This window comes from Schistocerca cancellata, chromosome 8 (assembly GCF_023864275.1).
Source record: "Schistocerca cancellata isolate TAMUIC-IGC-003103 chromosome 8, iqSchCanc2.1, whole genome shotgun sequence".
Classification (NCBI taxonomy): domain Eukaryota; kingdom Metazoa; phylum Arthropoda; class Insecta; order Orthoptera; family Acrididae; genus Schistocerca; species Schistocerca cancellata.
In genome coordinates this window covers 293,333,274-293,353,608 of record NC_064633.1, presented here as the reverse complement: position 1 = coordinate 293,353,608, position 20,335 = coordinate 293,333,274, and the positions used below count along the sequence as shown (strand labels likewise).

At 43.5% G+C, this 20,335-nt stretch overlaps 1 protein-coding gene across 4 annotated transcripts in view; it reads left to right on the top strand.

Moving 5' to 3' along the window:
- The window catches only part of LOC126095236 (D-threo-3-hydroxyaspartate dehydratase-like), a 371,140-nt gene that overhangs the window by 217,537 nt on the left and 133,268 nt on the right, over positions 1–20,335 (top strand). Inside the window, exon 1 of one of the 4 annotated variants that reach the window (XM_049909988.1) lies at positions 18,226–18,366. The exons of 1 other annotated variant lie outside the window; for it this stretch is intronic. In XM_049909988.1, the coding sequence (XP_049765945.1) occupies positions 18,360–18,366 (7 nt within the window). In that variant the 5' untranslated portion in view covers positions 18,226–18,359. Of the gene's footprint in view, positions 1–18,225; positions 18,367–19,154; positions 19,213–19,264; positions 19,299–20,335 lie in introns of those variants that run through there. 2 more of the 4 variants (XM_049909986.1, XM_049909987.1) reach the window with 2 other exon arrangements.

Below are 20,335 nucleotides of genomic sequence, written 5' to 3'. Positions count from 1 at the left end.
TGCTGACGGAGGGTGTGGAGGAAGAGGAGTTTGTGGGTGGGCAGGGAGCAAATGTTGTGGTACAGGATACGGTAGGGTTGTTGTACCATGGGAGGGGAGAGTTCGACGAGGGTGCTGAGGGGGGTGAAGGTGAAGTGGGCCTGGTTGTGGGAGTATGTGGCATAGGTGGTAAGATGGAAGATGGTACGGGCAGCGAGGGCGATTTGGGAAAGAGTGTATGAGCGCTGGAAGGGGTGGATGTTTTGGAGCACAATGGTGGTGAAACGGATGATGTCCTCGGCAGTAGGGGGAGGGCGGAGCGAGTTGTTGGGGTGGATGGGGTCATAAACAGGACGGATGGGGACGGTGAGCTCAGGGGTTACTGGTGGAGGTTTCGCTTTACACTTCGAGGAGTAGGTAGGATGTGGTTCGTTGCAAGTGTTGCAGGAGGGGGGGGGGGGAGGTGAGGTTGGGGCAATGCTTGAGGAAGTATGAAGCTTTGCAGTGGGGACAAGTAGGGGGGTTCTTGCAGGCAGAGGTAACGTGGTCGTTGTAGGTGAGACAGCGTTTGCAGCGGTAGAATTGGACTGGGGAATGGGAGGGGTCCACAGTATGGCGCTGATTGTAGATGAGGGCTCCCTCGGTGAGGAGGCGGTCAATGGAGGAGGAGGATTCGGTGAATATCCGCATGAGAAAAGTCGGCCCGGCATCATTGAAGATCTGACGGGCCGAGCGGATTTCAATGTCGGGCCGGGAGTTGAGTTCCACCAACACCTCAGCCTCCGTGATCACGGGGCTAAGCTTCGTGATCACAGCGGTGAAGGTTGGCAGACGTCGGGGAGGTTGAGGCTGACGGGGAGAGGACGGGGTGTGGTAGGGGGTGAGGATTGCATGTTGGCCAAACTGGATACGGGGGATGCGGGAGAGGAGATCGGTGTGGAAGGAAGCATTGGGGGATTTTATGGGGACCAAGTCCTTGCAAGGAATCAGTTGGGAGAAAGGGGCACTGGGGTAGTATTTCCGGATGGCGAGGGTGAGGGAGCGGGCATCAAGGAATTGAGGGTCAGGATTGGAGAGGACAAAGGTGTGGGTGGCAGGCGTGGCGGGGGTCGGGGCCGCGTCCATGGGGGTGGGTGGGTCACGGGGATTGGGGTTTTTTTTGGAGGAGACTTCGGGGAAGGGTCAACATTCGGGCGCTTTGAAGGTTTTGTGGGCACGACCGGGTGGAGAGGGGGCAGGGGTACGGGTTGCAGGGGGAGATGGCGGGGGGAGGACCACCCTGAGCAGCGGATGACGCAGACGGAGGGGGCGTGGGTGTCACAGAGACTGTGGAACGTCGAGCAGAGATCCGTGCTGGCTTGGAGTCCGTCGGAGGCAGTGCAGGGAGCGGCGGAAAGTCAGTAGCTGTCGATGGGGCGACAGTGATAGGGGAGGAGGAGTTGGGGGTGGTTACAGCCGAAAGTGGCGCAGGGGTGGGGTGGACAGGGAGAGAAGGAAGGATGGGAAGGGGGGTGGAGGATGAGCTCCATGTGATGGTGGTTGGAGCAGCGGAGGGAGAGGTGAAAATGATAGTGGTGGTGGGTTGGGACATGGTGGTGGCGCGCAAGAAGGGCGGCGGCGGCGGCACCGGCAGGCGGCGGCGGCGGCGGCGGCAGGTGGCGGCGAGCACCGGCAGGCGGCGGCGGCGGCGGCGGTGGCGGTGGCGGCGGCGAGGTGGAGGACCGGACGGCGAGCAGACGACACGGCAAGGAAATGATGGGGATCTTCCACGTCGAAGATGCACCCTGAGAGTAGCCCAGGCAGTGAAAGTCTTCGATGAAGAAGTGAGGGAATCCAACCCTCGAATGCGGCCCCTAAAACGAAACATTAATCATTAATACACATGTAGTTTGCAAGTGAATCCTGGCGATAGAGTTTAGTAACATGATGGTATATACCTCTCAGGATACTTAGGAAACCTAAAAAAACAGCTGTGGTATCTTCTTCCTGTTGTTGCTGCAATTTATTGCGCTACAAACGCTCCCGCTTGTGAAAACCATTGTGGAAATCGAAATAAACAACCACTATTCTCTTTCACGATCGCGCCGAACTCCCAGTTTAAGTTACTGGCCGCTTGGGGCGCTGCTGGCACGGTGGGCAACTAAATCGATGCGAAGTGTCACGACTGTTACGTTAGACTATGGTTTCGATGCTATCCACCCCACATGGTGCTGTCCATCCACCAAAACTCTTTGTCCAACTCAAACAAGCGATATCAGTCAATCATTATGGGGTAACCAACAGCGTGCCAGTGCACAGATGGGATGGAAACGACACCATCGATGTACTCTATTAATAAGCATCACAGTTGATAGTGTGAACAATTTTAGCAGTTTTACAGTAATTTCTCATAGTGTATACGCGGATAAGGAAGTTGTGGCCGAAAAACAAAATGTATGGTGATGTACAAAGTGTGCTACAGCAGAACCGAATAAAGCTTCAAACAACGAGACAGGGCCACAGGGAGCGTCTCTTGCGACTTACAGTCTAGCCCACGGGATACGATCAATCTACAGTACAGGTGATGAAACCTTAAACAGGCCTCTGCAGTGGATCGAAAGCTGTCTATTTAATAGGAATAGCAGCCGCAGTTTGAAAGGTAAATTTAGTGATGGATGGGCTGTTCCATTCAGATAGCTAGGAGGCATGCTATTCTGGGAAGCATTGCGACGTCTCTCTCTCTGTACTGGACCCCTGCCGCAGCTATGCGTCATCACGCCAGCATTGGTGCCTAGGTGAATTCTATATTGGAAGAAGTTAGTGGGGCTTTTATAGTTCGTAATTTTTCTCTGTTGGATGGTACAGAATAACAATGACTGCTTGTTGGGCTGATAGATATGAATGGACGCCGATCTGCTTTGGACTGTAGTATCTGTATCTGGTTTGGAGACGCACCACAATCCGTGCATTTCCACCAAATGGTCAAAAAACTGTTGCACTAACTCAGGTCGCTTTGCTTCTACATGGGTTGCAGAAGGTGATGGATATGGCTTTCTCGACTTCTGCTCAGCTCTGAATTAAACTGGAACGATCACATGCGGAAAGCTGTAGAAATTGGATCAGTTGCAAGATGCGTAGGGGCTGACTTAGACCAGGTTGGAATTTAACTGTAGCAACAGGTTCGAGAAGGATGACTCGTTTAGAGATATGAGAGTGGTAGAAATATGATAGAGTAGTGGTTGTAATCAATAAAGGACTGGCCAATAGAATCCAATGCAGGTACATGCTCGAATTGAAAGACCAAGACAGAATACGTTACAAATACTACAGAAATATCTGGCGGTGTGAGGGGGTTGCAGCTAGCAGTTACATACCACATTCCTAAGCCGAATCACTTTCTAAATTCAACTATTTTATCATGAGGTGGCATCGTGGGCTACGTGTAACAGGACTGATGGTATGAGAACATACACTCCAGCGATCACTGTCTTGATATTTGTCTGGACAAAAAACTACCTCATTCAGAGGTAACGTCGTACTTCAATTTATAAAGCAAGTATAGCTTTTAACACGGATACTTGTGTGCACCTGTAGAACCAAAAGAACTTGTTACAGTAATATAGAGTAGTTGTTGCGAATAGGTTTTTTAACATATAAGACGATTACGCCTATCTTTGTAAGACACAGTGGTATCACTCACAAGATAAACTTATTAGACATGCCCACCCCTCGCTGATTTTCTCTCAGCATTGTTTTGTATCGTAGGCAATCAGTTATTGACGAAGTATTATACTTAGTAGTAGTAGGGGATGCGTGATAAGTTCACCTTGAGCATCAGGCTTATGAAGTATGTGTTTGTGTTCCGACATGTGCAAAGGAGATGACTGTGGAATTCTGTGATAGCAGAGGAAAGAGTATGTCAAGTCATAAGAATGGTAGAGATATTTCTATTTCCAGAGTCACAGCAGTCAGCAGGATGTATTCCCGATACTTCGCTCATTGTCAAATGTCATTCACCTGAAACCGCAGTTGTACCATTCAATTGTAAGTATAGCATTCAAATATATATGTGACTGGTTTTTAGGATGATTCCATCTATGCGTGGCCTGTGGTGGGAATGATTCACGTTTACAGCTAACGGTATGGTCTGCCCAAATGGAGAGAGCTGTTGGAGTGTGGGAATGTAGATGACTTAACCATGTTGTCCTCTAGACGACCGAATGGCGAACTAATACTTAGTGTGTGTTGGATAGCTTTCGTGATCGCGTGGAAAATGGAGAAGATTGAAAATGGAGGTGTGTTTGTGCTGGACCGTTATTCCCTCCCACGTAAATTGTTCAGTTCACTGCTTCTGCACATTTCTCACCTTTATTTAGTTGAGGGAACATGGATTGTGGTGTGTGCATCTAGCAGGTGAAAGACACGTTTGCTAATTCTCTAGACATGAGAAACACATTAGTTTACTTTTTAAATTATAGGGATAATTTGGAATCTGTTACATCATGGACATCGGTATTCGTGAGCGGAAATATCAGTTTCCTCTGTTTGTTTCAAGTTCTCACGTAAAGGTCGTCGCAGGTTGGATAAGTGCTAAAGTTTTGGGTTTGTAGAGAAAGATTTTCGGTCTATATCTAGGAACTATGTTGCGTGAGCGATCAGTGGGCTACTGCTGTGTGCTTGATATCGAGAAGTACCGAGAAAATGGTATAATATTATGGCAAACCATGCGAAAATACATATGTTCTTGTAATCACAGAGTCTGGAGATGGCTGTTGTAAAGCAAGCAAGCAAGCAGGTCCGCACCAGAAACAGTAACTGCATTTGTGCCGAGGGGAAGCGAGCCGCATGCTTGAGGGCACTTGTACATGGGTCGACAGCTGATGGCCGCATCACTGCGTGGGGTCTGCCGGTAGCCTCCTGTGAAGTCTGTGTACAGGGGGTGGTGGACGGTGCTTGTGCACATCGATTGCATGACTGATTCATTATTAGGCCAGCTGGTCTGTAGACTGTGCTATGCGTTATTTAGACAGTTTACAAGTTGATTTCGTGTCTGCACATCGGTGTACTGCATTATTTAGGAGCAGTTTGCAGGTCTGTACTGAAATTATTTCGGTAATGTAGGAGTTGTTTGCGTGTCTGCAGGCGTTATTTAGGAGTAGTTTACAGGTCTGTGGGCTGTGTGGCGTGACCCCAAGCATGTCAGAGTATGTGTTTTGTATCGGTGTGATAAATATACGCCGCCCAGCGTGGCCGAGCGGTTCTAGGCGCTGAAGTCTGGAACCGAGCGACCGCTACGGTCTCAGGTTCGAATTCTGCCTCGGGCATGGGTGTGTGTGATGTCCTTAGGTTAGTTAGGTTTAAGTAGTTCTAAGTTCTAGGGGACTGATGACCACAGCAGTTAAGTCCCATAGTGCTCAGAGCCATTTTTTTTTATAAATATACTATCTTTCAAAATCCATCCCTAAATATATTGCTCCAAAATAAATAAAGTACACTCCTTCCTTACTTTCTCCAGCAGCCCAGCGCAGCCTGAGACATTTCCCCCTGCAGACAGTCTTCTTGAGTTATGTCACAGAACAGATGGCCAAGCCCTCTGGTGACAGTACTCACGGAACGGAAGACATCGCTCTCTGGTGGCAGTAGTGTAGACCTCGTGGTGAACACACTGTTTCCCGCCAAAATTCGCCATCTCGGATAATGGTACTTGCGTCATCAGCTGAAATCATAGCCGCCATCTTGATTACGTCACGGATGAGATTGCCCTCCGGCATCTGTACTGTGTACCAGGTTAGTTGGTTTCCGGACATCATGGTGAACACACTGGATGGTGGTACTGCCTCTAATTGTTTAAATAAAGATTGGTGCATGCGAAATAATAAAGACTTAAGTCCAGCACAGGCCGAATCCTTTTCCCACCAATTACTAGGAAGAGGTGGCGGTCGGGTGACAGGTTAGTGGAGGTAGCCCAAGCGCCCTTTCTTTCCTGCCAGGTTCTTAGGTTAGTAGGGATAGCCCAATTGACCTATCTTCCTGCCAAAATTCAAACTTCGCGTCAATTCCTAGGAAGAGGTGGTGGTCGGGTGACTAAGGTTAGTGGAGGTTGCCCAAGTGACCTTTCTTTTCCGCAATTTTCATAGGTTAGTAGAGGTTGCCTTGTCCTGATCGAATTTGAACTTGCCACCATTTTCTGGAGGAGGGTGTTAGATCACTGGAGGCGCCCAATTGACCTATCTTCCCACCAAAATTCAAACTTCCCACCAAAATCCACCATCTTGGATGACATCATGGACGCCATCTTGGATTACGTCTTCGTGGCGGAACTTTAGGGGCACCCTGTGGGGTGGTGTCCCCCTGGGGAGGGGGTCTCATCATCGCTGCTATCTTGGATGATGTCGTTGTGTCGTAACTTTTGGGTCACCCTGTAGGGTAGTGTCGCCCTGGGGTTGAGATGAAATCATCGCCACCATCTTGGATGACGTCTTGATGACGGAACTTTTGGGCACACTGTGAGGTAGAATCCCCCTTTCCCCAATGCTCTCGTTTATGACTCTAACTATTAAAGACAACCCTATCAATATCCCCAGTTCCTGAGATTAACCTCTACGTACAGGCACAACAGCGATATATATAGGGTGTTCATTTTAACTGAAGACATTGAATTATCTCGAAAACTATGTATCGGCTCAAAAAAATTATGATTTCAATTTGTTTGTCACTGAGGGGGACTTCCAATGGTCCCACACTCGACCTCTCAACCCACATAGTGCGTGGATGGCGGGGAGGGGTGGACAAATTCGAAATCTTACTTGCAGATAACGACAAAACCTACATACGTTTTGTATGAAGCATTTTCTTCGTTTTGCCACAGATGGCATTGTAATCCTAGAAATACAAATGGCTACGGTCCCCCCATGAACCATGGACCTTGCCGTTGGTGGGGAGGCTTGCGTGCCTCAGCGATACAGATGGCCGTACCGTAGGTGCAACCACAACGGAGGGGTATCTGTTGAGAGGCCAGACAAACATGTGGTTCCTGAAGAGGGGCAGCAGCCTTTTCAGTAGTTGCAGGGGCAACAGTCTGGATGATTGACTGATCTGGCCTTGTAACATTAACCAAAACGGCCTTGCTGTGCTGGTACTGCGAACGGCTGAAAGCAAGGGGAAACTACAGCCGTAATTTTTCCCGAGGACATGCAGCTCTACTGTATGATTAAATGATGATGGCGTCCTCTTGGGTAAAATATTCCGGAGGTAAAATAGTCCCCCATTCGGATCTCCGGGCGGGGACTACTCAAGAGGACGTCGTTATCAGGAGAAAGAAAACTGGCGTTCTACGGATCGGAGCGTGGAATGTCAGATCCCTTAATCGGGCAGGTAGGTTAGAAAATTTAAAAAGGGAGATGGATAGGTTAAAGTTAGATATAGTGGGAATTAGTGAAGTTCGGTGGGAGGAGGAACAAGACTTTTGGTCAGGTGATTACAGGGTTATAAATACAAAATCAAATAGGGGTAATGCAGGAGTAGGTTTAATAATGAATAAAAAAATAGGAGTGCGGGTTAGCTACTACAAACAGCATAGGGAACGCATTATTGTGGCCAAGATAGACACAAAGCCCATGCCTACTACAGTAGTACAAGTTTATATGCCAACTAGCTCTGCAGATGATGAAGAAATAGATGAAATGTATGAAAGCTAAAAGACATTATTCAGGTAGTGAAGGGAGACGAAAATTTAATAGTGATGGGTGACTGGAATTCGTCAGTAGGAAAAGGGAGAGAAGGAAACATAGTAGGTGAATATGGATTGGGGGGAAGGAATGAAAGAGGAAGCCGCCTTGTAGAATTTTGCACAGAGCATAACTTAATCATAGCTAACACTTGGTTCAAGAATCATGAAAGGAGGCTGTATACATGGAAGAAGCCTGGATATACTGACAGGTTTCAGATAGATTATATAATGGTAAGACAGAGATTTAGGAACCAGGTATTAAATTGTAAGACATTTCCTGGGGCAGATGTAGATTCTGACCACAATCTATTGGTTATGAACTGCAGATTGAAACTGAAGAAACTGCAAAAAGGTGGGAATTTAAGGAGATGGGACCTGGATAAACTGAAAGAACCAGAGGTTGTACAGAGTTTCAGGGAGAGCATTAGGGAACAATTGACAGGAATGGGGGAAAGAAATACAGTAGAAGAAGAATGGGTAGCTCTGAGGGATGAAGTGGTGAAGGCAGCAGAGGATCAAGTAGGTAAAAAGACGCGGGCTAGTAGAAATCCTTGGGTAACAGAAGAAATATTGAATTTAATTGATGAAAGGAGAAAATATAAAAATGCAGTAAATGAAGCAGGCAAAAAAGAACTTATGCGTCTCAAAAATGAGATCGACAGGAAGTGCAAAATGGCTAAGCAGGGATGGCTAGAGGACAAATGTAAGGATGTAGAGGCTTATCTCAAGAGGAGTAAGATAGATACTGCCTACAGGAAAATTAAAGAGACCTTTGGAGAAAAGAGAGCCACTTGTATGAATATAAAGAGCTCAGATGGAAACCCAGTTCTAAGCAAAGAAGGGAAAGCAGAAAGGTGAAAGGAGTATATAGAGGGTCTAGACAAGGGCTATGTACTTGAGGACAATATTATGGAAATGGAAGAGGATGTAGATGAAGATGAAATGGGAGATAAGATACTGCGTGAAGAGTTTGACAGAGCACTGAAAGACCTGAGTCAAAATAAGGCCCCGGGAGTAGACAACATTCCATTAGAACTACTGATGGCCTCAGGAGAGCCAGTCATGACAAAACTCTACCATCTGGTGAGCAAGATGTATGAAACAGGCGAAATACCCTCAGACTTCAAGAAGAATATAATAATTCCAATCCCAAAGAAAGCAGGTGTTGACAGATGTGAAAATTACCGAACAATCAGTTTAATAAGCCACAGCTGCAAAATACTAACACGAATTCTTTACAGACGAATGGAAAAACTAGTAGAAGCCGACCTCGGGGAAGATCAGTTTGATTCCGTAGAAATATTGGAACACGTGAGGCAATACTGACCTTACGACTTATCTTAGAAGAAAGATTAAGGAAAGGCAAACCTACGTTTCTAGCATTTGTAGACTTAGAGAAAGCTTTTGACAATGTTGACTGGAATACTCTCTTTCAAATTCTAAAGGTGGCAGGGGTAAAATACAGGGAGCGAAAGGCTATTTACAATTTGTACAGAAACCAGATTGCAGTTATAAGAGTCGAGGGGCATGAAAGGGAAGCAGTGGTTGGGAAAGGAGTGAGACAGGGTTGTAGCCTCTCCCCGATGTTATTCAATCTGTATATTGAGCAAGCAGTAAAGGAAACAAAAGAAAAATTCGGAGTAGGTATTAAAATTCATGGAGAAGAAGTAAAAACTTTGAGGTTCGCCGATGACATTGTAATTCTGTCAGAGACAGCAAAGGACTTGGAAGAGCAGTTGAATGGAATGGACAGGGTCTTGAAAGGAGGATATAAGATGAACATCAACAAAAGCAAAACGAGGATAATGGAATGTAGTCAAATTAAGTCGGGTGATGCTGAGGGAATTAGATTAGGAAATGAGACACTTAAAGTAGTAAAGGAGTTTTGCTATTTAGGGAGTAAAATAACCGATGATAGTCGAAGTAGAGAGGATATAAAATGTAGACTGGCAATGGCAAGGAAAGCGTTTCTCAAGAAGAGAAATTTGTTAACATCGAATATAGATTTAGGTGTCAGGAAGTCGTTTCTGAAAGTATTTGTATGGAGTGTATCATGTATGGAAGTGAGACATGGACGATAACTAGTTTGGACAAGAAGAGAATAGAAGCTTTCGAAATGTGGTGCTACAGAAGAATGCTGAAGATAAGGTGGGTAGATCACGTAACTAATGAGGAGGTATTGAATAGGATTGGGGAGAAGAGAAGTTTGTGGCACAACTTGACTAGAAGAAGGGATCGGTTGGTAGGACATGTTCTGAGGCATCGAGGGATCACAAATTTAGCATTGGAGGGCAGCGTGGAGGGTAAAAATCGTAGAGGGAGACCAAGAGATCAATACACTAAGCAGATTCAGAAGGATGTAGGCTGCAGTAGGTACTGGGAGATGAAGAAGCTTGCACAGGATAGAGTAGCATGGAGAGCTGCATCAAACCAGTCTCAGGACTGAAGACCACAACAACAACAACACACGATCGTAATTCACGACATTCTACTCAATGACCCTTGAATATTTAATGGCGTCTGAGATCGTACCTCCATGCTGCGAGGGTAGGACAGGCCTGAATTTCATAACTTCTACTGGAAACCCCATTCGCAAGCTGTATTCCTCCGACATATCGAACAAAAGGGACTATTCGACACGCCAATGTGGCCGTGGCGAATGCTAATCTACTTTTCCAAATAGAGTAAGTGTTAAACGCAGCACTGCTTACTTCACCACACTTAGTGATCCGCTTTTCAAAAGACGGCAGACAGGACAGAAGTATATCTGCTGGAATGTCAGCACAGGCGTTTCTGATGCTGTCGACCATGTTTTCACGGACTTGGCACTTGCTGGTACACCTTATCTTTCAAATATCCACACAGAAAGAAGTCCTGCTACATCAAATCTAGCGACTTAGCGGGCCAATTAACAAGACCACCTCTGCCGATTCACCGACCAGTGTAAACACGGTCTAATGTTTCATGTCCTTCAGTTGCGTAATGCACTGGGAACTGTCATGCTGAAACCACATACGTTATTGAACGTCCAGGGCAACATCCTGCAGAAGTACCGGTAGTTCCTGTTCCAGAAACATTCGGCATTTGTGTCCATTTAACGCGAAGTCGATAACATACCATCCAATGAGTTTGCTCCCCATGATGCCATACGATATGTTAACCGACCAACGATGTTAATGGTTAAGTTAAAGTAGCAGTGGGATTGTGTACTCTCCAGTAATGCATGTTGTGCCGGTTCACACTACCGTGGTTTGTGAATGCAGAGTCATCGGAAAACAGTACCTCGGCAAAGAAAAATGGTTCAAATGGCTCTGAGCACTATGGGACTTAACTTCTGAGGTCATCAGTCCCTTAGAACTACTTAAACCTAACTAACCTAAGGACATAACACACATTCATGCCCGAGGCACGGTTAGAACCTACGACCGTAGCGGTCGCGCTGTTCCAGACTGTAGCGCCTAGAACCACTCGGCTACTGCGTCCGGCCTCGGCAAAGAACATGGATATCTTTGTTAATGTGCACATTCACAATTTCTGTTATATAAATCGGCGCCATGAAGTTCTTGATGCAGTGACACGTGGTGTGCATGATACTTATGACGATGCAGTATTGTGACAATACCTATGGACGTACTGGAATCGCACTGTAAATGCAGGGTGCTTATGTGTACTAGAGATGGGCAAAACTGTTCTTTTCAGAGATTGGATCAGAACTGTTCACTCCCTGAAATGAATTAGCTCTTTTTCATGACTCACCACTCATTTACAATATAAAATAAATGGAAGGCACATTGCCCTTTAAAGTTGGTTTATTCCAGTACTATACCTGTATTTTGATCTTATTTGATCCTATTTTGAAGTAACACAGATAATGAGTAAGAATGTGTATTGTTTATTGAAATTTCCACGATATGACAAAGTTTTGGATTATTGATTTATTTTGCACTATCGTGGTTTTTTGGGTGATCGGAAAATGTTGTAACTTGAGATTTACATTAACAATATATTTGGCTATAATGTATTAAAATTTCATTAACCTCATACAAATACATCGCAAGCCATATATTTTTAAAGTGAACGTTTCCTTCCGAAGACGGCTAAAATCGCAAAATCTGTACCAGAATAAGAAAAAAAAATATAAATTTGACTGTAAAACGAAAGTGCTGCATATAGCCTTACGCAGAATAAAACAAGGAAAATATTGGTGTATCACATTTTGCGATACGTTTATCGGTTCGCTCGTAATTAAAGCGTAAATTCGAGTGTCCATAATAAAAATCCTATAGTAAGAGGAGTCATCAGGAACCTAATCTAATCAGTTTAAACAAAGAAAAATAAAATAAAAACAATTGATGTATACATAACATAATAATGCAATATACATAGCGGTATTACTACGAAGAACAACATCCAGTAGAGACGAACTCCGATGCAGAGGCGCTGAGTCGAGCAGGTCGAGCCGCGAGCTGTATTACGCTGAGACCGCAGAGACCAGAGTGACACCTGAGTCGCTTTTCTCAACGCTCTGGCTAGAGTCGAGACGGTGGGGCGAGCGTTGAGCGGGCGAGTTCCGAGGGAGGGGGGGAGCGGTGAACTCACCCGCTCCGAGACAAATCGTCCGTTCCCTTGCGAGCAGGTTGTTGCAAGTAGTTCCTATGTTATCCGCTAGGTGGCTCTCTGTCCTGTTGCTCGCATCAACTGCCCAGAGGGCAGGACGTGCGACTGAAACGATCGCCGACAGAGTGCGATGCGAAGTTACGCTGCGCCAGACACTGCAGGCGGCAGACGACGCACAGAGACGGCACGGCATATGTGAAACACAAAATCCAATGGGGCACTGCACAATGCAGGCAGCCAAGGTAGAAGCAGGGCAGAGGCCGGCGCTGGCTGTGTTGTGTGGCGTGCACTGTGCTCTGACCAGCAGAGGCGCTGCTGATATGCTCCGTCTCTCTCTCTCTCTCTCTCTCTCTCTCTGCCGTGGGAAACGTTTGGAGCTACCGTTCTTTTTTTCTGAATCACTGATTGTTCACTCCTTTGAAAGAAGCAACTCTATGCATTAGTTCAAGAGCGGATCCCCCATCTCTAATGTGTACGCTGTAGCGCACTGAAGCTAGTTCAGCTATTTCATTAGCTTTTCCTGTAACATGTTTTCTTCGTATCCTTTCGCTGTATGTACACTGTCATCAGACTTCAAGGGGTTCACAATCTTGTAAAATAACGAACGAGACCGAGCTTCTCTGTAAAATGCTCGGCATACAAGGCAACAGCAGCCTCAACATTTCTGGTACATACTCCGTAAATCAGGATCATTTCAATCTTTTCTTTCGCAGTTGCAACATTCGTCGACCACTTGCACGTCTGTTCTCCACATGACAAGATAGGTGTGCACGCAATATACACTGCGCAAGTATTGTCATGTTCAGAGTCGCTATCTGTTCTACGTCTGCATGAATCGTCAGCTCCGGTCGCAGTGTACTGCCTGTTATGATACGTCGTAGTTCGCTATACGGTCACGGTGGCACATCGAGTTCAGGCCCAGATCTATTGCAGGGAAGGAGGCAGGGGCAATAAGGGCTGTCTGTCAATTTCAGGGTGACATTTTCAGGGGTGCCAAATTCATATTCTTGAAGAAAAAACCCTATTTCTCAAACCGCCTAGCATCGAGCGCATGTTGGTATATCGATTATTCATATGATTTTGAAATGTGCCCCTGTTGGACTTTGAACATTTCTGAACACATTTTAAGTTGATTTATGAACGAATCATAAGTTGATTTTCGAATGCGTGCATAGTGTACATGATGCCTGTGCGACGAGAATCTCCGTCGCATTTAGAAATAAAAAACTTTACCAAAGACAAAAGTGGATGGGGCTGTACGAGCTGAGCCGAGAAAACTTGAACAGGTGGATGCCAATCGCTGTTTGTTAGGTGGTTGATTGGGTGTGTGAATGATCAGCGTTGTTATATTAGGGATATCCATAGATTCAGACTATCAGAGTGCAAACAAGCGACTAACAGGATTAACAGGTATCCTGTATCCTGTATCCAAGAAAATAAAATTTTGACAGAAAGTTTTTGGCAGATAGCTACCTCCCCTAAGGGCCAGTTGTGAAGTCCTCGGTTAGCAGTCGCGTAAGTTCTATTCCCGGAATAGCGTGGAAAACACGTTGTAGAACACGTAGTAACCCCTAACCAGAGAATAAACGCGGGACAACTGAACTGGTGATTCTGCCAGGGATAGTGAAGTTAACCGGAGAATAAATTCGACAGTAGCTGGAATAGCTACGGAATTAGTGATGACAAGATTTGTAAATTATAGATTCCAGCGATCTGTCGTCCTTTTTAATTTTATTGTGCATATCTAGTCGGCTAGAAGCTAGCCATTCTCAATGCACTATTATTTCCGCTTAATGCCTGTAATTCCCTGTTCATTGAACTGTGGATGAAGCCCGACCAACAGGGAATTAACATGCATTGAGAGGAAATAATAGTGCATTAAGAATGGCTAGCTTCTAGCCGAAATCTAGATCTGCACAATAAAATTTAAAAAGGACGACTGATCGCTGCACTCTATAATTTACAAGTTAATATAACAGTCGGTGAGTGCAACAGCTTTCTGAATGGAAGGTAACCTGATGACGACAAGATTGCTTGTTAGAACGAAGAGGGAGAAGAAACGGCGGCATCTCGCAAATTGTATGGAAGTATATGATGATTCCAAATGCGTATAAAAATTTCAATCTCTTGCTTGAGAAACTGGAATATATGAATGAAATGTGAAACTAATTCCTAACATAAAACGTTTCGCTTGTCGTAGGCGAAATAGGTATTTGATGTGGTACTTCGTGAATTATATTCTGTCGTGTTATTTCTGTAAATGAGGTACATAAAAATGACGATTTGTGCCAAAACACTCTCGCTTATTCAGCGTGTATTACAACTGCTGCAATATTAGATAGGTCTACTTCGTTTTGTCTAGCATAACATGACAAAATAGACGTAATCAAATCGAGAAACCACACCATTCTTGCGTACTATTCGTACTAACAGCTTTTTCAGTATTAGACAACGACATTTTGATTTTTCATCTAGCAAAACGTTCAACGAACTTTGATGAGGTAATAGATTCTTCCCCAGAAAGGAAACTACACCCTGTAAAGATGTAGCAATATTAGAGAGAAAAAAATGCTAGGACCTAAGGACTGAAGAAATGTGTTCTGTCTTCCTTGTCTCCTGTCCTTATTGGTTGTATGTTTCCTATATTTAATTTTATATCACACAAAAGAGAAAGTTGTTAGCTAATAGGCAATAAAGAGTGCAAATTTTCTGAATAGTTCTTATTCTCCCAGTCGCAAATAATCCAACCCAGTATTATTTGGGGTCTAGTGCAGCAGGGGATACAACCCGTCCGCTTTGAACAATGACGCCATTCCTTAGTCATAGATCGTAATGTCTTCACTTCGAGGCATAGATAATAGCGATCGCTTGATATTCGGTACATCATTAAACGTGTGATTTAGTTAACTTAATTGTTTGTTTTTTATTCGGCCGGTACTTAATATTTTTCGTAATGATATTGAGGTAATGTGGATTGTGTTTTTTGGCTTTTGAAAAAAAAAAATCTCACGAGATAGAATAAACTGATCCTACTTTATTAAGCAATCAATAAAAAAAAACTAAACTAAAACATAACAGCTTTTGCTGTTATGTTTCAATTTCGTTTTTTTACTGATTGCTTAATAAAGTAGGATCAGTTTATTCTATCTCGTGAGATTGTTTTTTTTAAAAAAGCCAAAAAACACTTTATCACCTACTGAAGGCAGCTACAACACTACGAAGAATCGCTTCTCGGATTTTGACAAGATATTGCTTAATAAAGTAGGATCAGTTTATTCTATGTCGTGAGATTTTTTTTTAAAAAGCCAAAAAACACTATTGCTTAATAAAGTAGGATCAGTTTATTCTATCTCGTGAGATTGTTTTTAAAAAAAGCCAAAAAAACACTTATTAGCTACTGAAGGGAGCTACAACACTAAGAAGAATCGCTTCTCGGCTTTTGACAAGATCAATGTTTATCTCTCTCGCATTCCTTTGTTTCTCAACATTCTCCTCAGCTCTTTCATCTTTGTAATACATGCTCTCTGGCGACTTGTGACGTCATTGTTCAAAGCCGACGGGTTGTATCCCCTGCTGCACTAGACCGGTAGACCCATTATTTGTGAGTTTCTTTTAAGGGGAGTAGGCGACTTTGAGCAGGAGAGGCACACAGAACATTGTTATTTCCACTGTCCTGAATACAGGTTTGATGGCCTCTATTACAAAATATACACATTTGAATTCCACAGAGTGAAATATAGTGACATGCGATAAAAGAATGCTTTGTGAAGAGGTGTGGCACTGCGCTTTGGCACACTTTAAACCAAATACTGTGTCTTCAAACATACATGTTTTATGTATCAAACTCTTCAGAAAGATGTGTGCTACAAAATGAACATATTTTTAAAAAAAGTTTTAACGTCCTATCTATCTCAAACGCTCGAGGTAGGGATAATGGAGGGGGGGGGGGGAGGTTTCGCCACTATCAAATTTTTGCCTCGGTTCGGAATTATCATAGATCCGGGCCTGATCGAGTTGTCTCTTCTGTTTCATGTGTTGGAGTAATAAAACGTTGCGAAGAGGGTTTCCAATTTGAAGTTATGAAATACTGGCCTGTTGTACCCTCACAGCATAGAGGTGGGGTCCTATGTGCCATTGAATATTCAAGTGTCATTGAGTAGCAATCCATAAATTTTGATTGCGTACCCATTCCTATTCCTCCGATAACAGTTCCATCTGTGATGAAACAAAGAAAATGCTTCAGACAAATGTTTCTTAAGATTTTGCCGTAGAATCGTAATCTGCAAGAAACAATGGCGCTTCCCACTGAAGATTTCGAAGTTACCCCTCGCCACCCACGTACTGTGTAGGGTGGAATTATAACTTTTTTTGATCCGATGTGTAGTTTTCGAGCTATTTCAATGTCTTCAGGGCCCCTTGAAGCGATCTAAAGTATAAGATTTCCTTTTATTATCATTAGTTTAACTATTTCTACTACTAATAGTTAAATATGTGCGCTTGATTTATCATTTTGTGTATGATGTACAACAATTTTATGTCAAAATCTATAGTTTGGAATGGCTGGTATGATTTTCTGCACCTAAAAGTTCGTGACCCTGCTCTGGTGTATAAAAACCACCAGAGTAATGTTACTGTATTCAGCCATGCTAAGTAAATTAGTTGGTGTGCAACTATAGGATATCAAATATCCTACCCTGTTAAATTTGGTAACCTGCTCGATTTTGTTACTGTAAACTACAATATCTAAACGAACTGGACATTGTATTTAGATTTATTTAAGGATATTGCGTGCCTGTATTTCTTTAGAACTTTCTGAATTTCCATAGCCAAAAATCCGAAATGTGCAGAACTTCATAATCATCTTATTGTTCTGTTTCTATCAAATTAAATAGGGGATGCTGAGAAAATTAGATTATAAAATAAGACACCAAAAGTATTTGACGAGTTTCGCTGTTTTGGCATCAAAATGACTGATGATGGCCGAAGTACAGAAGATATAAAACGCACTGGCGATAGCATGGAAAGGACTTACAAACTCAGGAATTCGTAATTGGCGAACATAAATTTAAGTGTTAGAAATACTTCTTTGAAAGCACTGTATTTGTCTGGAATGTAGCGCTGCACAGAAGTGAAATGTGAACGATAAGCAGTTCAGACAAGAAGAGAATAGAAGCTTTCGAAACGTGGTGCTACTGAAAACAACGCTGAGGATTATATAGGCAGATCGAGTACCGTAACTAATGAGAAGGTACTTATTCGAATTCGGGGCAAAAGAAATTTATGGTACAATTGGACTACTAGAAGGGATTAGTTGATTTGACACGTTGTGAGGCATCAAGGAATCGTCAGTTTGGTAATAAAGGGAAGTTAGGGGGTAAAAATTGTTTAGGGAGACGAAAGGATGAATACAGTAAGCATGTTCAAACGGATGTGGGTTGCAGTAGTTATGCAGAAATGTTGAAACTGGCATAGGATAGGCTAGTATGCAGAGCTGCATCAAATCCGATTTCAACAACAACGTTCACGTATTGTACAGAAGTAATACAAAACATTTAAAAACATATAGTTACTGCCGAATAGAGGCCTCGCAGTTCATCCATTGCTGCTACGCGCCCCGCCCGACCTTGAATCGCCCCTTGCTACAATCTGTGTCTGTAAGGACTCCGTAATACATAAAGGTACGTCCTTATCAAGGAAGATTCATTGATAACGTTCTTATCGCAAAAAGTTACGCAATTTGGTACTCTACAAGTCAAACATAGCATGTATCTGCAATTCTGATGCTGGCCATTAAAAATATTAGATACTTCGCTCTGCAGGGATTCATCTTCCGTGTCACAGAAAACTACGAAAGCTTGTGAATTCTGGCCACTAATTTATCTTTTGGCGCCAATATACTCTCGCCGCTGGCTTACGACTGTCACGTGCTAGCTGCTGTCTGATTCGAGCAGCTGTTTAGTTCGCGTCGGCCTTGGTGTTAAGAGGAGTGTGTCTTCTGTGCAAGACGAAACTGTTATGAAGTAGTGTCTCGTCTGCGCAAGGCGAACCTGTTACCATGTCAGGTACGGGTACCGTATTTGTTTCTGTAATGAGTAACAATAATAATAATAATAATAATAACAACAGCAGGATGCGGGATGTAGTACTTATCACGCAAATGACTTGACGATGAGTATTATTTCGTAACACAGACAGAAGTGCAGCATGTTACTGCACTCTTGATAGTACTGTCATACTGTCACTGTTACTATCCCTTCCTATTTCACTCGTACCGGAACTGAGATGCGTAGTGGCTCAAGTTCACAACTGAAACCATTGGTGTCCACAGCCTGCTTCTTTATGTATAATTGTATATTGAATGACGAATGAAGCTACCGTAACGTTATTTATTATACACAGTGCATCCCTTGGCAAGCGTGCTAATGTACATACTATACCAGCCAACACTGTACTATAGAACAAGTTTCAACAGATGAAAAGAGTGATCTCGGATAAAAACCAACAGATGAGCATCAAGGATTAAAAAAAAAAAAAAAAGCTAATAGTTTTTTCACGGCCGTTTCCGTGGGCATGGAAGAGTTGACTTGGCCTACATCATCATATGCTTCCCTGCATGCAACGTATGATCAATATGATAATAAAATTACTAATTGCATATAGTTGCTTACAACTGAAGCAGAGGTCCGGAGTTCGATTCCGAGTTTTACTGAGGTGAAAAGCCCTGAAACAGAGTCTACTCAACCTCGTGAGGCCAGATGAGGCGCTACTTCAATAAATAGGCAATTAACGCACCCACCAAATTGATGTGAAGTTTTCACTATGCTGGGAGGCACGCTATACTTGTTTCTTATGGCGAAATGGGGCAATGGTGGTAGCAAGACACTCAACATTGTGTTCGAGGAAAGCAGGTGGGGCATCTTACCGGATGATGTTACTGTAATGAATATTGTTCGTCGACGAAATATTGTTTAAGAAATGATAGATTTGCGACATGGTAAGTTATAAATGTATTTACGCAGCCTTGTAAGATGGAAGAAGGAAAGTCACACTTCAACTATGGGTCAAGTGGTGAAGGATAAGGCACAGACGATGAGTCAAGTGTTATAAATCAATAAAAAGTTCCAAGGAGGAGCCTCAAATTCGGTAACTTCTGTCTGGACTTACACAATACCTTCAGTACTTTCGAGACATTTGACAAATGTGTACAGCCAATGCAAGGGGAACACACAATTTTTAGTAACGGCGCACTCAAAAAATTAAACGCCAGAAACATAACAATAACAGGTGAATCATTGTTACATAAGACAGAAATAAAACAGTGCGATGAATAAAATTTACACCCACACCATAGGCCTGGTAGGCGCCCAACAATTGATAAAATATTGCAGTAAGCTCTATATGCATTGCATTTATTACAGCAAACACTGTTTTACATAAAGCAAGAAATTAAAATCTTTTACTGGGTGGGTAGGACCACACCAGAGCAATCTTTGTTGTTAGTTAGTCTATATATCTATGGAGTGTCCAGACTAAAAGATGTAGCATGATGTAATGGGTGGGAAACGGAAAGAAGATTAGGGTTTAACATCTTTTTAAAGTTAGTAGCTCCTAAAGGTAATATGTCTAAATGAACATATGTCCGAAACTGAAAATATCAGTCTCTTCAATAAGTTTACAGACTACAAAATGGCTACCACCGTAGAGCTAGTGGTTATAGAGCCTCTTGCATACCAGTTACTTCCTCAGTAGACTCTGAAAGCAGAGAGAATTTTTGTCATATAAATGAATAACTTATATTTGAAAGTTGTGGTCTTCAGTCCTGAGACTGGTTTGATGTAGCTCTCCATGCTACTCTATCCTGTGCAAGCTTCTTCATCTCCCAGTACTTACTGGAACCTACATCTTTCTGAATCTGCTTAGTGTATTCATCTTTTGGTCTCCCTCTACAATTTTTACCCTCCGCGTTGCCCTACAATGCTAAATTTGTGATCCTGCGATGCCTCAGAACATGTCCTACCAACCGGTCCCTTC